Source organism: Melozone crissalis, unplaced genomic scaffold (genome assembly GCF_028551555.1).
Source record: "Melozone crissalis strain CALT ecotype California unplaced genomic scaffold, PUWL_Pcris_2 ptg000066l_1, whole genome shotgun sequence".
Taxonomy (NCBI): Eukaryota; Metazoa; Chordata; class Aves; order Passeriformes; family Passerellidae; genus Melozone; species Melozone crissalis.
In genome coordinates, this window is record NW_026535844.1 from 4,017,680 (window position 1) to 4,042,099 (window position 24,420).

General features: G+C 55.9%; 1 protein-coding gene and 1 pseudogene across 2 annotated transcripts; one reads left to right on the forward strand and one right to left on the reverse strand.

The window, feature by feature from the left end:
• Positions 1–24,420, reverse strand: part of LOC128945559 (zinc finger protein 850-like) — a 223,040-nt pseudogene that overhangs the window by 156,494 nt on the left and 42,126 nt on the right.
• Positions 21,332–23,890, forward strand: LOC128945511 (uncharacterized). Of its 2 annotated transcripts, XM_054289276.1 has the most exons (3): positions 21,332–21,441; positions 21,712–22,006; positions 22,914–23,887. In XM_054289276.1, exon 3 carries the CDS (start codon positions 22,980–22,982, stop codon positions 23,781–23,783), a length of 804 nt encoding a protein of 267 aa, XP_054145251.1. In that variant the 5' UTR covers positions 21,332–21,441; positions 21,712–22,006; positions 22,914–22,979; the 3' UTR covers positions 23,784–23,887. The 2 variants fall into 2 exon arrangements, with proteins under 2 accessions (XP_054145251.1, XP_054145250.1); XM_054289275.1 differs by lacking the exons at positions 21,332–21,441; positions 21,712–22,006 and adding an exon at positions 22,600–22,723 and having other exon boundaries at positions 22,914–23,890.

A 24,420-nucleotide genomic window follows, 5' to 3' on the forward strand; every position in this document is an offset into this window, starting at 1 on the left:
TCCACCCTAACATATCTGTGCTGATGCAACTAAGTCATAAGACTAGCAGGGAAAGGCGCAGCTTACATAACTTAGACTGTAGTCAAATAGGAGATCCATTGTTCTGGAGTAAATTTAAACAAGTGATGGTTTCAGCTCTCCTACCATGGGGCGCTGCAAGCAAAGCAATGACTTTAGCAAAACAAATAGGGTGTTGGGCTAAGGGTGAATTAAATAAGACATCACAGATATTAGATATGCTAACTGCAGATGTACAAAGTGTTAATCACGCTGTTTTACAAAATAGAGCTGCTATAGATTTTTTACTGCTAGCACAAGGCCATGGTTGTGAAGAGTTTGAAGGGATGTGTTGCATGAACTTATCTGATCATTCTGTATCTATTCATGCTAAGTTAAAAGAGCTACGACTAGGGCTTAACAGCCTTAAGGAAGAAGAAGGATTGGGAATTGATGAATGGCTTAAAAGCTTAGGATTGGGTCCATGGTTAGGAAACCTTGTAATATATGCTATAGGGATATTAGGTGTACTTTTATTGCTTTTAAGTATCTTACCTTGCTTCTGCAGTTGTATCCAAAAGATGGTTAGTAGGATGATAGAGAAAACCTGCCAAGCTAACCTCTTTTCTCTCAAAGAAAAAAACGGGGGAAATGTTGGAGAGTTTAGTTCAAGAGTGGCTTAAAGAAAAAGGCCATGAGACATACAATTGAGAGAAAAGAAAAAGGAAAAGTAAAGCAGTCCTAACACAGTTCTCAGCCTTCTGATTTCTATAAACAATTAGACTCTCTTTATAAACAATAAAGTTCTCAGGCTGTCTTCCCATAACAAGAAGAACACCGTCTCTGGGAAAAGCTGGCACCCTGAGAACTGATGAAGAAGTTTTGGGAACACTGGTTCTGTTTTTAATAAACAATTCTAGGTATTCTAAAACAAGAGGAGTGGTTAGAATTTTCTCTCTTAGCCTATCATGAAATTGGATTACAGAATATGCATGAAGTTCGTTACCATTGTTATTTAAGGTGATTGATTGATCAATAAAGTTGAGTTCGATGCATTAGAGGATGGTCTTTCTCCCCTCATCTCCAACACTAATCCAACACAAGTAAGCAGCCTGGGGCAAGGGCTCGATGGCCCCAGCAGTGGTGTGGCGCCTTGAACTGGGTCTGCCGGGCTCCCTCAGCCTCTGAGACCCGGCCCAATGCAGTTGGAAGGGAAGCACTTCTCAGGGGAAGTTGCTGCTCTGGCAGCTCTGCGAGTCTCCCTGTGCCCTCTGCAGGTGCCCGCCATGGTGAGGTACATCCACCAGTGGCTCACGGCCAATGAGTCTGCTGGGCACAGCCTGGACAAGGCCCTTCTGGAGCTGGCCCAGGAACACCCCTGTGACGTGCTGATCACCCTCTTGCGCTGGGCCCCATCGTGTGAAAGGTAGGGCAGCCCCACGTGCCTTGAGGGCTTAGGCTTCACTGCCCGTCACCCTGTAGAGCCTGTCCCTGCTGGCTGCCAGACAGGCGGGCAGTTCCAGGATCCTCTGGCTCCTCTGTTTTCCAGTGCTGCCATGTCAGCTCCTGAGCCTGGTGCCACGCTCCCTCCCTGCCCCTCCGGGCCTGTACCCACGTGGGCTGGCTGGCCACTGCCGGCCAGGGGCAGTGGGCAGAGGCAGGGCTGAGGGCCAGCGCGGGGCCCTGCAGCTGCCCAGGCCACGGCGCTGTGGCTGAGCCCACCCTGACACAGAGCCCTGACCCCACAGAGCTGCCGCCACCATGTGGGCAACCATCATGTCCTCGAGCAGGACTGCGGAGCCGGCGCTGCAGCTGCTCCTCCATGTGCTGAGCGCCTGGCCAGTGCACAGCGTGTGCACCTCCGATGGGGACGACGCAGGAGTCTTTGCCCTGGCTGTGAGTTTCTGGTGTCGGTCTTTGCCAGCCCCCAGGCCGCCTCTCCAGCAGCCAGCTCTCTGTGCTCCCCCCAGCTGCATCTCCCTGCCCCAGGCACTGGGCTGAATCCTGCCTTAGGGGCAGGGCTCAGGGGCACCAGGCCGGCTGCTCCCCCCGTGTCTCCCTCGACCTCTCCCTCGCACGCTCGGGCCCTGCCACGTGAATTTCTTGGCCACTGAGCGTTGTCTCTGGCTGTTTTATTTCTTGCAGGCAACTGTGGCACTGTGGAAAATCTTCAATCTGGCCTGGCGCTCGCCTGCCGTGCTGGAGTATTTCCCCAGTCTCTTTCTGCATCTGCTCTTCCAAGCTTACATCAGCATGCAGGAGATGCCAGAAGAGGTTGAGACCTTCTGCCAGGAGCAACACGGCCTCTGCACCAACCCCAACAGGTGCTCCGTGCCAGTCCTCCCAGTCTCCCCATCCCTCCCATGCCCCAGGGCAGGAGCCGGGGCTCCCAGCGTGAACTGGCCTTTGCTCTGCACACAGCTTTGCGCTGCAGACCCTGAAGGCCCTGCTCTGCCAAATGCGCTATGAGCACGTGGTGCTGTCCATGCAACGCAAGCGTGCCTGGGACACGCTGCTCCGTGCCGACACCCACCACTGTGCAGTGGGTCTGCTGGCCAGGTGAGACCTCGTTGTCCCCACCGCCCCTCTCCTTTGTGCCTGCAACGCCCCACACAGTCCCCGTGCTCATGGGCGGCAGGGCCTTGTCACCAAGGGAGGGATGAGCAGACTGGAAAAGGCCGGCAGAGGAGGGTGCCCGGGAACAGCCGCCTCCCAAAGCACCCCCGGGCTGCTCGGGAGCAGAGCAGAGCTCTGCCAGTCAGCCCTGGGAGAGGTTTGCCCGCCCGGCCCAGGAGCAATGGTGCCTTTTCCTCCCTGCCAGGGAGATGCGCTATGTCTCCACCATCTGGTGCTGCAGCATGGCATCCTGCCTCTTCGAGCTGCTCAGCGAAGGCGTTTCAGACTGGGAACTGCCCGCCCTGGCCTTCCTGGTGGAGGTGAGCCCCATGGCCAGCGCTGCCTGGCTGAGCTGCCTCCCAGCCCTCTGCCCTCTCGTAGCCGCAGCTGCCTGGGACGCTGCCTGTGCCCTGTGCTGCTGCCTTGGCTCGGCCCTGTGCACTTCTGAGCTCCTGCCAGCTGGCACCTCTGTGCCTGCTCTGTGCCTTGCAGCTCCTGGATTGCCTGGACTTGAGCGAATGCGCTGCACAAGTCCTGGAGATCCTGACAAGGCACCTGCAGAGCCAGTCCAGGGAGATGCGTCGCGTGGCGTCCGAGGCCTCGTGGTGCTCACCTCGATGGTGAGAAGGAGGCAGCAGCTGAAGCTGTGCTGGCAGCGTGGGGCTGGGGCAAGCAGCCCCACGGGCTTAGCTGGGCTTTGGCAGCTCTGGCAGTTGCTCCCAGCTCTCCAGGCTCACTGTTCAGATGCCTGAGTGATTTGGGAAAGCCTTTGGCCTCTGAGCCCTGCAGCAGCACCAGCAGCAGCAGTGTGGGGTTGCCCAGCCTTGTTTTGCACACAGGATCCAAGCATGTACAGCCTGAGCGAAAGCCTTGTGAAGCTACTGTGGGATAGGGATGAAGACATCGTGGAGAAAACCCTCATTGTGCTCAGCATCCTGATGCTGCAGAAAGACCTGGCAATAGCCAGCCCCATCGCCCTGCAGCTGGCTGAGGCGCTCTGGCACCTCTTTGACAATGTGAGGCTCTGTGCCCCCAGCCACGGGCACTTGGGTGCTGCCTTGGGCCTGGGCACAGGGGGGCCTGGAGCAACGGATGTGGAGGGCTTTGGCTTCCTTTCCAACAGGTCAACAGCCTTGTGCAGCTGCTCTCCATTCGCCTCTTCCAAGACGTGATCGCCTTTGTAGTGGCAAAGGGAGAAAAGCCCCTGAAGAAGCCAGTGAGCCAGAGCCTGCTCCCACTCTTCTTCCACTGCCAGAATGAGAACCAGTGTGTGGCACAGGTGAGGCCTCCTGGGTGTCCCCATGGAAGGGGCTCAGCTGTCTCCCCACCCCCTGGCACCTGACGGGCTCCAGCCTCCTCCCAGCCCTGGCACAGAGATGCGGCTCCTGTGCCCTGGGCTGCGGTGCCACCTCTGGGTCTCTGCTGCTCTGCAGGCCTCTCGGGAAATGCCGCTTTCTGCAGTGAGCTTCCTGAAGAGGAAGGATCTCAAGCAGCTGCTGCAGATGGATCAAATGTGGAGATTTGCCGAGTGCTTGGTAAGGACAGCCTGGAATGCCCAGCCCAATCCCCGGAGTAGCCGCCTGCCCACGGTGCCCAGTCTGTGGGGCTGGCAGCTGTGCCCCCTGCCCAGTGCCGCACGCAGGGGCACCGGCCTGCGCCCCACATGCCGCTCCCTTCCCTGGGCCGTGCGGGCTCTGCTCCAGGCTCCTCTGGCCCCAAGGCCGGTGCCGACGGAGCCCTGAGCCAGCCAGGCTCTGCTGCGGGGCGGCACCGCGGCTCGCCGGGCCCTGTGCCCCGTGCCGAGCCCGGCGCCTGCGGCTGCTGGCGGGGCTCTGTGGGCAGGGGGAGCAGCGCCGGCCGCGGGGAGCACCCGGCCCAGGGGCAGGGCCCGCATCAACCCTTTCCCTCCGTGCCCTGCCGCTCTCTGCAGCTCAGGCAGAGGACAGGAGCCGAGCGGCCGAGCACCTGCGCCTGGCCCTGCCCTACCTGCGGAGCGCACAGGAGCCCCTGCGAGAGGCGGCCGTCAAGTTCATGGGTGAGCGCCAAGCCCGGCTCCCTCCCCGGCCCGCCCCATTGCCGCAGCTCGGCCCCGGCCCCGCCTGCTGTGCCGGCAGCAGGATCCGGGTGCGGGCATGGGCAGCCCCCGCTGGCCTGGGCATTGCTGCTGCCGCCCTCTGGCAGCCGTGCCCTGGGGCGGCAGCGTGCGCCAGGGGCCTGGGCTGAGCCCTGCCGGGCCAGCAGGGCGTGTGGCCTCAGGGCTGGCAGCGCCCGTGGGCGGCAGCTGTGGCTCTGAAGGCAGGACACGCTCTGTGTTCCCCAGGGATGGCCGGGCGCTACCTGACAGGGCAGCAGCCGCAGTTCCTCATCATCTGCAGCGGTGAGTGAGGCCCGCGGGCTCTCGGCGGGGGCTGCCGCTGGCAGCTGCGTTCCCTGGCCCGCCCGCCGACGGCTCCGCTCCCTGCACGTCCCAAGGGCAGCGGGGCCACAGCACAGACACCTTGCAGGGGCCTGCGGGGCATTCCTGGCCAGCAGCTGCCAGCTCGTCCTTCTTGGCTCCTGCTTCCTCCAGGCCGTGCCAGCAGCTGCGTGGCACGGACGAGGCTGGAGGCTCTGCCCAGCTCCCGGCAGATCCAGCCTCTGACTGTGCCTCTGTTTCTCTCTCTGCAGCCCTTCAGGACATGACGGATGACAGCAGCCTTGCCATCTCATGCCTGGCGCTTCAAGCTCTGCACATCCTTTTAGCTGTACAGAGCGTTCCCTCCTCCCGGCTCCAGAGGATGCGAGACCAACTCCGCCGCCTCTGGAAGTCGTGGCCTTTCCTGTGTGCCCGTGGCTGAGTGTCCTGCCGCGGCGCTGTGCAGAACTGATCCGGGAGGCTGCGTCTGCTGGGGCCGCCTGAGCCTGCGGGGAACACCTCTCCTCTGCCAGCACTTCCTTTCCCTTCACCCACCAGAGGAACATTAAATTGCTGTGTTGGATAGCCGGGTGTCCAGGAGCTTTCTCTTGGTGCACAGTGTCTTCAGGCCAATGGGGAAGAGGGGAAAGGCTGCTTGGTCTGCGCAATTTGCCCGAGCGTGCGGTGTGGAAGGGAAAGCGGCCAAACGCCCCTTGGCCTTTGGTGGTTCCTGCAGGAATGTTTTTGTTCCTGCATCAAGTCTTCTGGAGCTGGGGGAAGAAGTGTGTTCCATGTTGTGAGTCTGTTTGAATTATCCCTCATCTGCCTTACGATTGTCATGGAGAGAGACGACCAAAAAATTAAAACCCCCATTTGCTGATCCGGTGGCCGGGAAAGTCATGTGCCTGAGGCCTGAATGTGTCGCTAAGTTGCTGTTTTCACAGATGTTGTTTGTTATACACTACACTGAGCTCACAGGACATCCTGCCCTTTTGCACAATAGCTCTGGAATCCTCCCAACCTCTCAGCCTGGCTGGTTTGAGCATTAGGGTGGTCCCCTCCCCCAAGAGAAGACCGTTCATAACCACCATGACAGACAAGTAGAGATGTAAGAAACCTCTTCATCAAGGGACTGAGACATGAAATCCCTATGTGAGAGGGCCCCTCTCACCTTCTTCCAGAGACTGGGACTGAAAGCCCCAACTCGGGGGAGGTGTACAGGGCGAGGAAGGAAAGCTGCCCAAAGCAAGATGGATGTTGCAGGTGTAGGCAGTGGACAACGAAAACAATGACTCTCGCCTGCTGACAAACTTGGACTGTGTGTATCCTTATTTCCCACCCCCCCCCCCCGCCCCGAAGATACAATAAACTGCCTTTGTTTCAGCTGCAAAATCCATCCCCCTTGCCCCAGTGAAAAAGAGTATATTTGGGGTCCAGATGAACTGGGCCTCTGAGACCTCCCCGATGCAACAGGCGGATCCTCAACTGGACTGGACCAAAGGACTTCGTCTCTACATTTGGCAGCTCTATCCTCCTCTTTCTCTATCTCTCTCTTTTGTCTCTCTCTTCCCCCATCTTTTTCTCTCCCTTAATCCCTCTATCACATTTTGCTGTGCTCATTCAATAAAGGTGAATTTGTTTCGATTATCATTGCAAATCCCCTTGTACCATGTCGGTTCTTTTTGCACGCTGAGATCAAATCCATGAACCATCACGAAACCCATCCGTGAGGACGGATCGTGACACCCCCCGAGGAACCCTCCCCAAATTCCCCCCCAAAGCCCCTCAGCACCCCCAGACCCCGATAAAACCCTCTCAAGTTCCCCCCAGACCCTCTCCAAATCGCCCCCAAACCTCCTCAAGACCCCTCCCCAAATTCCCCTCACAACCCCTCCAGGACCCCTCACCTGTCCCTGCGCCTCCTCAGCAGCTCCTGGAGCCCCCCCGTCCTCTCCCAGCGCCTCTCCCGCTCTCTCCAGCGCCTCCCGCAGGACCCGCCCGAGCCCGGGGCGGCTCCCGGGGGTCCCTGAGGGGGTCCCGGGGGGCAGGGTGGGGGGGAGGGGGCACCCGATCCATGCCCGGCCCCGAGGTCAAGGGGCGCTGCTTCCAGCTCGGGTCTGATTGGCTGGAGCAGCGCGGAGGGCGGGCGAGCTGGTGACGGGAGACGCCCGGTGATTGGTTGGTTTCGTAGAGGGCGAGGTGATTGACAGGAGATGGGCGGGGCAGGCGGGCTTTGCCGATGGCGCACGGTGATTGGTTGGCTAGAGGCAAAGAAGACGGGAGTTGCTGAGGGAAGACGCCTGGTGATTGGTCGGTTCAGGTCGAGAGAGGCGAGAGTAGCTGAGAGGACGAACGCGGTGATTGGTTTATTCGGGGTGAGAGGCGGGTGTGTCTGAGGTAAGGCATGCAGTGATTGGTTGGATTGGTGCACAGAGAGGCTGGTATTCCTGAGGGGAGACCCGCGGTGATTGGATGGTTTGGAGCAGGGCGCGGTGTTATTGGTTGGGAAAAGTCCGCGTTTTTTAAGGGAACATTTGCGGTTTTTTGGGGAAAAACTCTCGGAGTTTTAAGGAAAAATTCCCGATTTTTGCAGGAGAAAAATTCGCTGAGGTTTTGACTCTACCTGCCTCCAAATAACTCAAATAACCCCAAAACACTTGGAAAAAAACCTAAATAACCCCAAGCAACCCCAATCAATACCTAGAAATCCCCCAAATAAATCCAAATAACCCCAAAAAACGAAAAAAAACCTCCCCCAAGTGAAAGCCAAAAAACCCCAAATGATATCAAGCACAGCGAAAAAAACCCAATATATACCAACATTAACCCCAAGAACCCCAAAAAATTCCAAATAAACCCACATAAACTCAAATAAGCCTAAACAAACACTAATACTTAATAAACTCAAATTATTCCAAATAACCTCAAATAAACAGAAATAAACCAAGTAAAACCCAAGATAAATGCCAAATAGTCCATCAATAACCCCAAATAAACCCCAAACAAACCCTAAATAAACCCAAGTAAACACCAAGTAACCCCAGTTCCTCACGTCCCCACCCCAAAACAGATCCCGACCAATCACAACGCGCGGCACTGACGACGATCCAGTTGCTGGGCACAAACTCAGAGCACTGGCCCCGCCCAGCGATTTTCAGCCAATCAACGCCCGGCCTGACTCTGACTCATCACTTGCCAGCAACAGACCAAGGCCTCTCACTGCGGTAAATACGCAGAGACCACGCGGGGCAATTTCCAGCCAACCAGAGCGTGTCTCGCTGATGACTCATCAGTTGCAAGGAGCGGAATTTGGTGGGGGGGGCGGAGAAGGTGACCCTGGGGATGGGCTGGGGACCCCAAATTAATCCACAACAGGGTCGGGACCCCAAAACGGAGCAGAAGGGGCCTGGAGCCCCCAATACCAAACACAGGGGAGGGGACTGGGGGAACAATCAGAAAGGAGAGAGTGTGGAAAAGAGGGTCGGGACCCCAAAATTGAGCTGGGAGGGGAATGGGACCCCAGAATTGAGGTGGGAGGGGAATGGAACCCTTAAATTAAGCTGGGATGGGTATGCGGTCCCAACACTGAGCTGGGAGGAGGATGGGACACCCCAAATTGAGCTGGGAGGGGGGTTGAACCCCGAGACAGGATTAAGCCAATTTTGTTCCTGGAATATGTAAAGTACTTCATGGATATGCAACAAGGTCATGAATATGCAACGGATTGATGTAATGGGAGAGAAGGACCATCAAGCAAAGGTTGTTATGGCCACCAAGACCCCCCAGTTATGTTCGGGGAAACCCCTTAATTAATCTGGTTTTAATTACATTACCTGTTGCATATTCATAGACCGTCATGCATATACATAAATTAATTTACATCTTTCAGGAACTATTTGACATGGCCCAGCCTTGGGGGTGTCTCCCCATTTCAGGAGCCTCCTCTGAAATGGAAAATGTAAACGCCCTCCCTTTGATTACTATTACCATTATTATTATTATTATTATTATTATTAATAATAATAATAATAATAATAACAACAATAATTTATTTTGAAATTAAGGGGCTCTCAGGCAAATATATGGGAGCAGACAAACCAGTAATTTATTAGCAAAAATTAAAAATACAAATGCAGTAATACAAACAAAAAGAAACAGTGACAGAATCAGAATCCTCTGGGAATTCAGTGAAAAAGGCTGATCCTCTTGGAATCCAGTGTGAAAAGGGCTGATCCTCTGGGAATCCAGTTGGAAAACAGCTGATCCTTTGGGAATCCATTTCTTACCCCCCAAAGACAGGGCAAAGGCAGGGCTGTGGAGTTTTTATAGGGTATCCCAAGGGTGGAGTTGAGGTTTGGGTCAGGGGAGAAGTTCTGAGAAACACAAGAAGGGTGAGATCAAATTCCTGCCTCTTAGCAACAGCAGCACTCCACACAGAACGTGTCCCCAAATACTAAATTCCCCCTAAAACAACTGAGAAATTATGGAACTGCAGATATATTCGATGAATTTCCATAATTTAACCCAGTTTTGGGTGTTTATAAGGATGAAGGTGAAGCAGAGGAAAATCAGGGCAAAACCAAAAGGAGAAGCAGCCAGGTGTGTTCCCAACATGGATCACAGGGAATGGGAGTGACCAGGGCTGTGCACAAAGTGCCTCCTCCAGTGGGGGATGGAGCTGGAGCAGCGCACGAAGCTCTGCCTGCACTCAGGGCACTCACAGGGATTCCTTTACTGGTGCCTCCGTTGGTGTTGGGTAAAGTTAGACCTGTCGGAGAAGCTCTTCCCACACTGGGGACACTCGTAGGGCCTCTCCCCTGTGTGGATGCACCAGTGGGTGACGAGGGTGGAGTTGCGCTTGAATCCCTTCCCGCAGTCGGGACAGCAGAAGGGCCTCTCCTCTGTGTGAATCCGATAGTGCTGGAAGAGATGGGAGCTGGACTTAAACCTCTTCCTGCATTTATCACACTCGTAGGGCCTGTCCCCTGTGTGGATGCGCCGGTGGGTGACGAGGGAGGAGTTGTGCTTGAATCCCTTCCCACAGTCGGGGCATTGGAAGGGCCTCTCCTCTCTGTGAATCCGATAGTGCTGGAGGAGACTGGAGCTGGTTGGAAACCTCTTCCCACACTTGGAACACTCATAGGGCCGTTCCCCAGTGTGGGTCCTCTGGTGCGTGATCAGGCCGGAGCTGTGGCTGAAGCTCTTCCCACACTCCCCACACTCGTAGGGCTTCTCCCCAGTGTGGATCCTCTGGTGCACATTCAGTTCGGATTTCCACCTGAAGCTCCTCCCACACTCCACGCACGTGTGCGGCTTCTCCCCATCATGGAGCTGCTCATGGAGCACCAGCTCCGAGCTCTGGCTCCGTCTCTGGCTGCCTTCCCGGCCCAGGCTGGCTCTTTCCCCCTCAGATTCCCGCCGGCTGCCTTTGCAGCCCCTCCTCGTGCGGCTTCTCCGGGGCTTTTCCTCCCCGTTGGCTTCCTGCGCCGTGGAGACGCTCAAAACGGCCTCTTCCACCAGGTTCTGCTGCGGGCATTTGTCCTCCCTGCTCTCCATGCTCAGCTCCTGCTCTGGGGGAGGAAGGACAAGGTCAGGATGGGATTTGCCTCCATGCCACAGGCAAGGGCAAGGAGATCCCCTCAGGGCTGAGCTGCAGCCGGGGCCGTGCTGGGCTGGGAGATGGAGCAGCACAGAGGGGAAAGGGGCACTCATCGCCAGCTCGGGGCTGTGCACAAACCACCAACAGGACTGGACTCCTGGGAATGCGTCTTGAGCTGTGTGATTTTCCAGCCATCTGTCTCATTACTTGATTATGACAATGGGAAGATGCCTGTAGCTCACTTCACAGGTAGCAGACAAAGGAGTTCATGTTAAAACTTACTTTAAAAGGTTTTTGACCAATCACACAAAGCAAAAGCACAGAGCTCCAGTATTAAGCTTGCAACTTCCTAATATCTTGCTAGATATACTTTTCCGCAGGTTAGGGAGTTATTCTAGCTAAGTGTTAATGCACAGACCATTGTTCTATTTCTCCTTACTTTCTACTTCTTATACAATTTTTCTGCTGATCAATATATTGGCTCCTGCAAAGCTCAAATCAGTTCTAATGTCTCTGAGGTTTGTCTTTTGCAGCTTTCCCAAAACCATCTGATTTTAAGCATTCCAGACACACTGATTTCCTCCTCACCTACCTCATTGTCCTGGGGCATCTTCCGCTTCCTCGCAGCCTCCCAGGAGTTGGCAATGGGAAATCCTGGTTTGGGGAAAACAAGGTATGAGCATGTTGAGTTTGAAGGTCCCTCCGCCCAAGTCCATCTCTACAAGTCACTGGCACTCTGGGCTCTAGAAAAACCTCTCAAACACCAAGATTCAGCCCTGAAAAAGCCTCCCAGGAGTTCCCCGTCCCTGGCCCCTCCCCTCTGGTGTTCAGGAGGTTCCCCCCTGTCCCAGCTGCTGGGGGTCACACTTGGATTGGGGGTCCCCTTGTGCCTGGTGCCCGCCCTGCCCAGGCTGCTGGCAGTCCCAGCAATGCCAAAAGCTCCCCCCCGCTTCGCTCTCCCCATTTCGGGATGCCGGGGCTGTTTGGGCTCCCGGGCTCCCTTCTCCCCTCATTCTCTGCTCTGGGCTGCAGCGGCTCCAAGGAGTCCCCCCTGCCCCTCTCCAGGCTCTTGAGGCTCCCGCCAATGGCGGCACTCCCCCCTCTCTGGGCTCCCCACTTTGGGCTCCTGGGGGACACAGGGCTCTGCTCCTCCAGGCTGCCTCTGCCGGCAGCCGCCACCACCACCCCCGATGTCCCCCCAAGGGGCCTTTTCCGCTCACCCGTGGACTTCTTCATTCTCCAAACATCCCCCCAAAAACCCCAACCCAGGGACACCCAGGAATATCCGGGCCGAGCTCCCCATCCCCGCTAACCGGTGCCATTGGGGGGACAATGATCCCACAGGTGGGGGCTGCGAATTCAGGCAGGGATTGACTGCGTCGTTCCCTCAGCTCAGCCTTGATCCGCCTTTGTCCCTCCGCTTCCTCCCGCTCCTCCTCTTCCTTCCCCCCTCCTCCTCCCCCTCTGTCTTACCCCCACTTCCTTCTCCTCTTCCATCTCTCCCATTCCATCCCATCTCCTCCTCCTCCTCGATAACCCGACCTCCTTCCCCTCCTTCCATCGAGCTCTCTCTCCGCCTTCATCGCTCCTCTTCCATCCCTCCCCCTGCTCCTCCCCTCTAACTCCACCTCCTCCTCCCCCTTCATCCCTGCCCTTCCCTTCCTCCTCCTCCTCCACCAGCAGCAGCCACACCCTCGGTGCCCCGTTCCCCGCAGCCCTCGCAGCCCGCGGCAGGAGCGGGGATGGAGCCGGGACAGGTTGGGACAGCGCGGGGCTCTCGGCTGCTCCCAGCCGCTGCAGGCAGGGGGAACCCGGCCCGGGCCAAAGGAGAGGCAAACTGGGAAAACTGGGGGCAGAGCACAAAGCTAAGGATGCAGCAGAAAATGGAGATGAAAGAGTTATGTTAAGATTAACTCCAAACGAGGAAAAAATGGAAATTCCAAAGTTTAGGGAAGCTGAGAAAAAAGATTTAAACACGACAGGAAGTGAACAAGATAAATCAGGGAAATGGAAACTTCTTGATGAAAGACAATTACTTAATAAAATGTGCTTCTAAGAAAATATTAGAAGACATGCAACGGAAAACCCACTGGGGTACTCAAGCTTTGTGTGATCATTTTTTAAGGAACTATGGGTGCACTGGGATTTTTGGAGTTGCAAAGCAAGTAACTGAAAGACGCTTAATTTGCCAAAGGATAAATAAAATGGTGACGAGAAAAACAAGATTAGGAGGTCGTGAGTTAGCTCATCGACCATTTCAATGTATCCAAGCAGAAGTTTAGATTTCTCAGGCTCTGGATTTTTTGTAAAAAAAAACCATTTACCTAGAAGAGAATATGCAATATGTTAGACAGAGGATTTTAGAAGAATAAAAATCTTTAAAGTATGAGAAACCTCTGAGAAAAAAAATAAAAGGGAAATGAAAGGGAAGGGAACAAGAGGAAAAATCAGAGAGTGGGATCCTCTGCAAGTCTTGTCCCCTCCGTTCACGGCCCAGGCACCTGTCCCGGGTCCCGTCTCGCTGCCCGCCTCAGCTCCGCCTGCCCCGGTTTCCATCCCAGGTGCGGCCTCACTGCCCAGGGCAGCTCCACCTGCCCCGGCGCTGTCGCTCAATTTGTGTGCCCTGCTCCCACTGCCTGGCCCGCGGCCGCTCTGCCGCCCATGCTGGGGAAGATGGGGGTTGCTCTGGCCTGCCGCCTGCTCCGAGGTCACCGCGCCCACCGCACCCAGGGGGGGTCCCAGCCATCCCATCCCCGGCTGCCCTGCCCGTGCCACCTGCACCGGGCACCGCCGCTGCTGCTGGGCTCTCCCACCTGCCTTTACCCTGCCGGGAGCTGCCGGATCAGCCGCCATCAGCCATGTGGGGGCTACCCACGCTCCGCCTTGGGCTCCACGGGAAGATCCCCCTCTGCGGATTCCAGCAGAAGACCCTGCCCACACTCTCACCGAGCCTCGGCGGGATATCCTCCCCTGACCTCGTCCTGCTTTGAGTTATGTCCCCTTGGTAACCACAGCTCTGGCTGTTCAGGGAAACTCTCTCTCTCCACAGGAAGCACCTTATCGAAACACTAGGAGCTCAGTTAAAAGGCAGCCCTCTCCAAATTCTTTCCCAAAACATGGGACAAAGGCTAGAGAAGGTAAAAAAGTGAAAGAGTTAGCTGAAGGGATTGCTCTATTGCCGTTCAGAGAGGTTCCCATGGGAGGGATGCGCTGCCCCGCCCCGCGGGAGCCACCAGCGCCCCTGCCGGCCGTGCCTGGAACTGCACACAAGGGCAAAGCGCCGCAGCCCAAAGGCCGGGACTGGGTCCGGGCTCTGTTTGCTGTCAGTGCCGCAGCTGTTGGTGTTTCTTTGCTTTATTATACACACTAGTAAAAAACTGGTATTCCTATTCCCATAGCTTTGCCTGAGAGTCCCTTGATTTCACTAGTCTAGAAATTAAGAGGGAGGGGGTTTGCATTCTCCATTCCAAGAGAGGCTTTTTCTGCCTTCCCGAGCAGACACCTCTCTTGGAAAGCAAGACAAGCACCCACAGGCACTGAGGGGGGCTGCAGGGTGGCACAAGAAGGCCCTGCAGCACTTGGGCACAAAGGCACAGCAGGTGAGTGCAAGAAGGGAGCAGCAAAAGGCCAAGCTGAAGGCAAAGGCCAGGGCACAGTTCCTACAGCCCCTGAGGGATCAAGCCCAGGGCCCAAGGGGGCCCCAGCACCCAGGGCATGGGCTCGGCCACAAGCACCTGGCAGAGGCATTGCCCTCCTTGGCAGGGGAGAGCCCACCCAAACAGCCCCTGGCAAGGAACCAGGGCTCCAGCTGCAGGGCACAAGGACACTGCAAGCACAGACAGCAGCACCCTCAGGACCAGCAAGTCCACCCCTTGATGGACATGGATTGGCAGGGCTGTCACAGCTCCCATCAGCATTGAGAGGAGGCATTTCCTGATGGACACAGGGGCCTCTCAATCCACTCTGAATCTTAGACTGAAGGGGGAAAATAGTAATGGAATGTTTTAATTTTTAAGGGAATGAGTGGTAAAGATGAGCAGGTATGATTTGCTCAACCGCTATTAGAAGCTGTGGGGGATAGGTCTGAAATAAATGAATTGCTTTTACTTCCTCCTGTGATTGTAATTAACTAGGAAGGAATTTGAGAGCTGGATTTTAATACTGTAAAAGGGGATACAGAGGCTAGTTCTGTTCTACCTTTGTGCCAAAATGTGACAAGACCCATGCTGATGTGAACCCCAAAGTGTGGGCAGCCCCAGGGAAAGGGGAAAAATTAGATACGGAGCCTCTACAAATTACTTTAAAGCAACCAGGACAAGCAATACCCTGTTCCAAGACAGGGAATGAAGGGCTCACAGCCTGGTATTGAGTCCCTGTTAAAGGCAGGGCTTTTGGAGCCAGGGATGTCTCCCTACAACACTCCTATCCTGCCAGTCAACAAACTGGATGGATGGACAGGAGGAGGAAACACAGAATTTTCAAGTGTTAAAATGAAGATTAACTGAGTCGGCTGGCCTGGGCCTTCGAGACAGGGAAAAAGAATTTGAATTATAGGTGGATGTTAAACAGGGTCTTGCCAAAGGAATTCTTGTGCTAAAATGTTTAACCCTATATAGGATCTCCTACAGTTCAAGTCTGGCATCAAGTTAAAGCTCTGACAACCAAAAGAGCCTCTAAATGGATGAGCAGGGCTCCGTTATTACAGTATGAACCTTGTTCAATGGCACAGGAGGATTTAGAACTGAGGACAGGGCAAGGGTTTAACCCAGCCTCCTGTTTGAACAGCCTGGAGAGGGGCTGGCAAGGAACCCAGGACTGCACTCAAGGGACAGAGCTCCAGACCCAGGCTGGGACAGATTGATGGGACATTCCCTGGCCTGAGGGAGAAAATGTGTTTGTGGATGGCTCTGCAAGGGCAGCAGAAGGGAAAAGAGCTACAAGACAGGCTGTTATTATGGAAGGGGAATCAGACACAGCGCAGATCACCACTCCATGCTCAGCTCAACCCGCACAGCTGTGGCTGCTTGTGAGAGCCTGACACTGAAATGCCCTGAGCAGGAAGGCTTCAATATCTTCTGCTGACACCATGGCACCTAACAGGGGGGCAAAAGCAATTCTCACTGCTTCAGCAACCACTGGGGCAGATATCAAGGCACATTCTCCCACAGCAAGCTGGGCTGGCACAGAGCCTGCCCTGGCACTTTGCTGCTGCCAACACCCAGCCAGGACATCGGCTCCTGCCTAAGGAGTGCAAAGCAGCACCACTGGTGGCCAAGGGGCCCATGCCAAGTGTCCCTGAGGCAACAAACAGCCGCCAGCACAGCTCAACATGGGGGGACCCCTCAGCCTGGCCTCAAGGGCTCTGAAGCCCCGGAGATTTGCACTTCCCGCCTGCAGCAGGAGGATGGGAGGCCGCCCCTGAGCCTGCCCTGAAGGCAACGCAGCAGCAGCCAGGGCTCCACAGCGGGCCAAGCCCCTGCGCCTGCCCACAGATCCTCGCCTGGAATCCTCTGCAATCCTGGCCACCCTCCTCTGCCATCTCCAGCCACTGGGGCCAAGCCTTGCTGCCACTGCTGCAGCTTCAGTGCTGGCTGGGCCTGCACTGCCACAGCTGCTGGGGAGCACCACGGCACAATTCCACTCTGGGGCTCACTAACACCCACACTCTGGGCTGCCTGCCATTGCACTGCTGCAAAATGTACCGAGTTTATTTCTTCTAAATCTTCTTTCTCTGCTCAGGCTTGGTTTGTCTTTGCCTTGGGGAAAGGAATTTTAAAGGTTTTATTTAAGGGGTGTGACACCACTCAATGGAGATGAGCTTAACTTTTGAACAGACTGGGAACAGCACAAAAGATACCCACAGAGATAATGACCAACAACAAAACATCAACATTGCCCAGCAGCAGAAAGAGAAGCTTCATTCCAGGCAGCCTGCAGAGGAGCTTTAGAAATGCAAACGAACACTGCTGGGCAAAATGTGGACAATGCACCTGGGTCTCTTGCCTGGGGCAGGAATTGGGCTGATTCCTCTGCCCCTCACACCAAGCTCTGCCTGCTGGCACTGATGGAATTTGCACAGCTCAAGGTAGAGCCCAGGGGGAGGATATCTGACCCTGCAACAGAAACGGGTGAAGCTGCAGAGGGAAACAGCACATGGAGAATGTTGGGAAAACTTCACTATAAATAAGTGGGGGGAATCATCCCTCTACCCACTCCAACATGTGCTGTCACTCTCTGTGTTATATAGGGTATATTAGGGCACTGGGGATTTTTTGCTACCAAATATTTAGGGAAATCAGTTGGGAATGCAAGGATTTGATGATTTAGTTAGAGAAAAGCAGTCAATTGATGCAGCCCTGGCTGGAGAGAGCGGCCAAAAATGGGGAAAATATGAACGGCCAGCAGAACAAATCCTACAACACCATGGACCAGCCCCTGGGAACCCGAACCAATTCATATCAGGAGCCACAGAACCCATTTGTCATTTCAATAGCATCATTAGATTACAAGCTGCCCTCGCAATAATAACCAACTGGACAGCTCCTGCTCCTGACCTTCCTGCTGACCAATCCAATGAAATGAGGAACACACCATTTAACCATGGGATGGGATCATATTACGTTTTAGCAGAAAAAAGCGGAGTTTGTGGAAAATTAAATGACTCAAACTGCTGTTGGCAAAGAGATGACACAGAAAAAGTGGTGAAACAGATAACAAAGGAAGTAAGAAAGCACCTCATGTTCCAGCCCAAACGTGGAAAGGATGGAAATGGGACACGGTTTTGTGGTTCCCTGGCAGACCATGGGTTAAACGAATGCTGTTTCTCTTTGGATGTGCTACGGCAACTCTTATCTTTTTACCATGCTCCGCACTTGAGAGTGCAGCTCATTCAGCAGCTGAGGGAGGGGTCAGGGATTTGTAGATAAGGAAGCAAAGGGCGAAACCACCAGCTTCAATAAATGTTACTAATTAACATGGACTGCTGCTCACAGAAAGTCCCACTAAATTCCTGAACTTCCAGAAGAACAAAGACTTAACAGAGCCGTGAATACCGGCGGTTATACGAAAGTGGGGGTGCACACTAACGAGGACATGCAGTTGGCGTATCGGGAGGTCTGAAACTTCCAAGCACCTCAGCCAGTGGGCAAAGGGAGGGAGATGAGGCCGGGAAAATGAGGATAAAAAGGAGGCTGCGAAGTACAACAATGGCAGAGAGCGCACGGCAAATGCCCCACGGCCTCTCCCTCTGCTCAGCAATAAAGTCACTTTTACAGGACTCCTCTGTCTCCTCTGCGCACACAAACCTCCGGCCACGGGAATTTCCCCGCACAGCCCCGGGCACGGGGCAGCCCCCTCTGTCCCAGCCACAGCAACCGGGCCGAGCCAGCGCTGCTCCGCCAGCGGCTCCTGCCGAGGCAGCGGCCCGAGGAGACCGCGGGCAGCCGCTCCCGCAGCGCCCTCACGCCAGCGGCAACACGGGCCGGACACGGCACAACGAACCTGCCCGAACCCCCTGCCGCCCCCGAGGCCCGCAGCCAGCCCCGAGCCCCCGCACAACCCAGCGCGGCTCCCACCTGCGCTGCGGCCGCCTCCGAGCTCCGCCGCCGCCTCACCGCGCTCCGGCCGCTGCCGCCGCTCGCGGGACCGCACACACGCTCCGACAATGGCGCCACTGCCCAGCCACGGCCGCCCTTAGCCCGCCACCGAGACCCTGCCCCGCCCCGCTCCCACCAATCAGCGCGCCACAGCCACGACTGACGGCACCATCGCCCAATCCCTGCCAGGGGCGGGCTCTGCACACGGCACAGCCCCGTCCCGCGCTCTCAGGGTCCCCCGGGCTACGTGAGGGCAGAGCCGGAGCTGAGGAACAGCCCTGGAACGGGCCCGGTCCCGAGGGGATTGAGCTGAAAACACAAACAAACTTCTCCGCACCTCCCGCCACGGCTTTCCCGGCACTGCGGCTCCGGTGGCTCCGGCTCAGCGGGAAGCCCTGGAGCCTCACTTCTCCTACCCCTAACTCGGAGCATCAGTGCATCGCTTTGATTTTCCCCAAAAAGAGAAAACCGCCCCAAAGCCCTGTGTATGAGTGGGGGAGGGGAGAGATTTCTGGCAGAAAACTCCAAAAACTCATAGTAGGATAATGAGAAGTATGGTAAATCGGTATGATTCGTGCTGACAAAATTGAAACAGTAATCAATATTGATACAGTAATTAACATTTGGAAATAATAAAACACTTAAAAGGTGTAATGCCAAGAAAGAAAGGGAGAGGAGGGGTTCCATTCCCCCCCCTCTTTCCTGCAGATGTTCAAGGCAGGAAACAGCAAGAGATAACAGTTACTAAAAATTAACAGAAAGAAAGGAAAATCTGGTGGGGTCCCAGGAAAATGCTAGTTATAAGAGATTTATTGCTTTGATGCTTAAATATAATATTATGTTCGTTTTGGCTTACATTATACTAGCTTGGTGTGCATGTGTAACCCAAGGGTGAATTAAAGGACATCGAGGAAGAGGAGAGGCCTTCATCAGTGACGACCCCCAAAGACGGGTGTGACCACCAAACCGAGTGGTGGAGCATGCGCGGTAAAGGTGGTGATGAGGGCGGAGGTAGAAGTGTGATGATTCGAAAATGGGAGGAGATGGCATTGACACATGGCACAAAAGGGGGAATTTTCGCTTGGCAAGCTCGCATGTGAGGTGGCAGGGGTCCAAGGGCCCTGCACTCCGTACCCCTCGCTGTTTGGTTTTTTTTGCTAATGCGCTATTATTGGAACCAAATTATCCCTTATTTCAACCAAATTACATTGTCAATATTTCAAGTGTATCCGATTTTATATATTCTAAGCTATTCAATGAAAATTGCTGCCACCTTTATTAGTGTTTGGTTTTTTTGATGATGGCATAATTGGGCAAATATAACACCACTCTTCTCCCTCTCTCGGGCCTGCTCCAGCTGTGCCTGGCAGCTCCAAGCAGGGCCCTGCACACAGGCCCTTTGCAATAAACCCCAAGTTCCATGGCCTGGCTTCAGAGATCTCTTGTCTCTCTCCATCCCGACCATCCTACCCGTTTTCCTACAAAAATACCCCAAAAAAACCCCAAACTCTAGTGAGAGATCACAAAATTACTCCAAAATAACCCAAAAAAATCCCCAAGCTCTGGTCAGGGACCATGAAATTACCCCAAAATGGCCAAAATCTGGTGAGGAACCCCAAAATGACCTGAAAATACCCCAAAATCCAGTCAGGTATGCCAAAATATCCCAAAATCAGGACAAGGACCCCAAAATCTGGTCAGATAGCAAAACTTACCCCAAAAACACCTGAAAATACCCCAAAGTCCCCTCAGGGACTCCTAAATTACCCCAAATCCTCCCAGAATCCAGTCAGGGACCCCAAAATTATCTGAAAATACCCCAAAATTCAGCCAGGGATCCCAGAATTCCCCAAATGCCGCAAAATCCATTAAGGGACCCCAAAATAACCCCAAATCACCCCTAATCCAGTCAGGGACCCACAAAATCCACTCGGGGATCTCCAAAATTCCCTCAGGATGCCCCAAATCTAATCGGAAACTCCCAAAATCCTCCCAAACCCACTCAGAATGCCCCCAAATGCCCTCACAACCTCCAAACTACTCTCAGTACCCCATGTCCCCCACAGAGCTCCCATATCTTCCTTAGGACCCTCGAAAATCTCCTCAGAATCCCCCCAGATTTCCTCATGAGTTCTCTATATCCCCTCAAGCCCCCCCCAGATCTCCTGAGAACCCCACAAAACCCCTCAGGATTCCTAATTCTCCCCCAGGACCCTCCACATCCCCTCACCATGTCCCAAACCCCCTCACAACCCCTCAGCCCCCTCACATCCCCTCACAATCCCCCCAAACCCCTCAGGACCCCCCAAATACCCTCAGGATCCCCAGTTCTCCCTCTTACCCCCTCACATCCCCTCACAACCCCTCCAATCCCCTCAGGAGCCCCCAGATCTCCTCACGACCCCCAGTTCTCCCTCTCGATCTCCCCAAACGCCCTCAGAACACCCCACATCCCCTCAGGACCCCCAGTTCTCCCTCAGTCCCTCCCGATCCTTTCATAACCCCTCCAAACCCCCCCTCAACGCCCCTCCCCCTTTCCCCGCTCCCGGTGCTGACCGCGGTCGCTGTCGCCCATCCCGCGCTGCCGGGGGGGTCCCGGGGCTCCCTCGGCGCCCCCAAATTCCCGCCTCGCCCCCTCCCCGCCCCGCGGCCTCAGCCCCGCTCCGCCGCCGCTGGGCCCCACCGGGACCACAATGCCCACAATGCACCGCGGATTCGCCGGAAGCAGCTGCCGAAGCAATGGGAACTTCTGCCAGTACTTCTGGCCGTTGCGGCTTCTGATTGGTCCGCGCCGCCTTTGGGGCTTCTCGGCAGAGGTCTCGCGAGGGAAGCAGCGCGGCCCTGTTTGTTGAGGGCAACTCTGTGGGCTCCTCAGAGCGCTCCACGTTCCCTCGTAAATCCAGCCGGAAACGGCGGAATTAATCCGACTAGAAATGGTGGGATGGAACCTAAATCCCCTGGGGATGGAGCCTAAATCCCCTTCTACTGAGCCTAAATCCCCTGGGATTCAACCAAAACGGCCAAATCCAGGCGCTTTCCATGGATAGGGGCGGTACTGGAAAGGGCGGGCGGTGACGTCACCTCGCCAAACCCCTTTTCCTGCCCCTCCTGAGGGGGCTCCGCCTTTTCCCGGCGCAGGCCCCGGGGCCTGTTCTGGGCCGGGACCGGAGCTGGTGCCGGGGCTCCTTCGGCAGCGGAGCGTCCCCAAGGTGTCCCCAGTGAGCATGGAGCCCCAAGAGGTGCGACGGGAGGGGGGAAAACGTGGGGTGCTGAAAGAGGGAGAGGATACCGGGGCGGGTGGGGAGGTGGCAGAGGGGACAGCAGTGAGGGCAGGAGGGTGCCAGGCGCTACCAGGGACGTGGCAGGGGTGGCAGCGGTAACAAGGGAGGGACAGACGGTCAGCAGAGCCCTCCAGGGAGGGGTAAAAAGGGCCCTTCGGGGGCAGGGGGCCACCCCAGGAGGCCGTAAGTGCCACCAGGTCCCTGACACCTTCCTTTTTCCCTCCCCAGCTGTCCCCGGCCCTGCTGCAGCCACAGGTCACCGTGGTGGCCACCCTGGGTGAGCTGCTGGGCACGCTGAGCAGTCAGGACGAGATGATGCAGCCCTGGTCCCCATGGTCCCTGTACTGGGACCTGGAGTTCTTCACCAGGGAGCTCTGGGTCACCCTGCACCGCATTGATAACGCCTGGTGGCCCCAAGATGTCACCTCCGACGATGATAGCCCTTTCAACGCCCTGAGGCAGACCCTGGCCGCCTACAAGAGCATCCCAGGGACCACCTTGTTACCTGTGGGATTGGCGGTTGGTGAGTGGCTGTGGTCGGTGTCTGCGCTTGTGAACAGCTGGGTCCGGCTGGCCAGGGCAGCCACCAAGCTCCGCAAGGCCTGCAGGGATTTGGCCACCAAGGCGGCCGACAGGGTGGCCACCGCCGCCACCCAGGCCAGGGAGCTGCAGGGGAAGGCTGCACGTTATGGGACAGCTCAGGAAAACATGGTGGAGCTGGGTCAGGCCCTGGGCAGGGAGGAGGGGGCCGAGGTGGTGGCCAGGCATGGAGCCCAGATGAGGAGAGAGGCCAGGGTGGCTGCCAGTGAGGCAACAAGGGCCACCATGGAGAGACAGCGGCTGGAGGCGGCCCTGGGGCTGCTGGAGCGCTTGGTGGCCGCGTGTGACAAAGCCACCGCGTTCCCCCGGGAGCTGCTGCGCCTGCTCAGGGACACCAAGGCCGCCTTGAAGGGGATAAATGAGGCATCTCTCAATGTCCTCAAGGGCTTGGTGGCCAAGGTGGCCCAGGCCGAGCGGCTGTGGGAGGCCAACGCCTGGTGCGTGGGTGGCCAAAGATCACCTGCTGGGGGCAGTTGACAACATCATCAAGGTCTATTTCACCGATTGCGCCAGACCCAGTGCCTGTGAGGTGGCTGAGCGGTGTCAAAGAGCCATCGAGGACATCCCAAGGCTCCTTCGACCCCCAGAGCATCCCCAGAGTGTCCCCAATGTATCCCCAGTGACCATGGAGCCCCAAGAGGTGCGATGGTGGGGAGAGGGGAACAGAGGGGACACTGGAGGGGACACGGGGGGTGGCGGGAGGTGGCAGTGGGGACAAGACGCTGACAAAGGGACGGAAGGGCAGAGGGGACTACTTGAGGGCACCGAGGCCACCGCAGGAGGCCAAAAGTGCCACCAGGTCCCTGACACCTCCCCTGTCTCCTCCACAGGTGTCCCCTCCACAGCTTCAGGTGCTGGTGGCCGTGGTGGCCACCCTGGGCGAGTTGCTGGCCACCATGACTGGGCCACACAGCGACAAGTCCCCAAACTCCTTACATGAGGACCTGAAGAACTTCACCTGGAGCCTTCGTGCAATCCTGAACCACAGCAATGCCACCTCCCTGGGCCACCCTGGTGTCGCCTCCCTGGGCCGGGCCCTGGCCACCCTCGGGGCCACCCCTGGGACCACCTGGGCCAATGGGAGAGCCACAGCCAAGGCCTGGCGGGAGTTGGTGGCCAGGCTCATGGACCGCTGGGACTGGCTGTCCAGGGAGGCCACCAAGCTCCGTGACAACCACAGGAAGGTAATCGCGAACCAGCAGCTGATGGTGGCCCTGGACAAGGAGGAAGTGGCCAGGGAAATGGCCACATACAATGCCCAGGTGGCGGCAGCCACCAATGAGGGAATGGGAGAGGCTATGGTAGCCACCAGGAGGGGACGTTGGGCAGTGGTGGCCCTGGGGCTGCTGCAGCGCTTGGTGGCCACCTGTGACAGAGCCACCTTGTTCTACTGGAACATGGAGTGGCGGCTCAGGGACATCGAGGCCATCCTGAAGGGGACAAACGAGGTGTCCCCTGATGTCCTCCAGGCCTTGGTAGCCAAAGTGGCCAAGTTTGAGTGGCTGTGGGAGGCCAGCACCCGCCTGGCCAAGGATCACCTGCTGAGGACACTTGGGGTCATCGACAATATCCTCTTGAGTCCCTATGATGGTTGTGGTGGCCCCGGTGGCCCTGGCAGCTGCACAGTGGCCAAGCAGTGCCAAAAAGCCATCGAGGACATCCCGAGGCTGCTGCAGGAAAGTTTCACATGGGAGCACTGACATCATCAGGGACATCACTGCTGTCACCTGTGCCCTCCCTGTGCAGTATTTGAGACAGATTTGGGGAGCAGAGGAATTTTCTAGGAATTTTCAATGATACTGTCCCAAATCCTGATGGGAATTCCTGGGGTGACATCACTGGGGACACTCTGGGGACACTCAGGGACACTCGGGGGACAGTCAGGGACAGGGGACAGGGGTGAATGGGTCCCCTCAGCAGCTTCCAGCTTTCCACTGTGCCTGCAGCACAGCCGGGTCATAAATGGCAATTTAATAATTGCCTTTTGCACTCTTGTATTGCCTTTTACACATTGTTATTGATCACCAGCAATTTGATACAGTGTTTGATACCGATATCGATTATCGATGATTCATTGTAGCTGCTGGTTGGTGCAATATAATCTCTTAGTTCATGTGTGTACCATACAGCCTATTAATAATTAAATAAATAAATGAATAATTGAATAAATAAATGAATGAATGAATAAATATATAAATGCCCTCTGTATGAATCACACCGGGCTGATCTGAAGTCTGTGTGAGACACATCACTTGACCATTGTCACTGCCATATTTTCTGAAAAAATCCTCTTTGCCCAGGATTCTTCTCCTGGGAAGCCGAGAAGCCTCAGAGAAA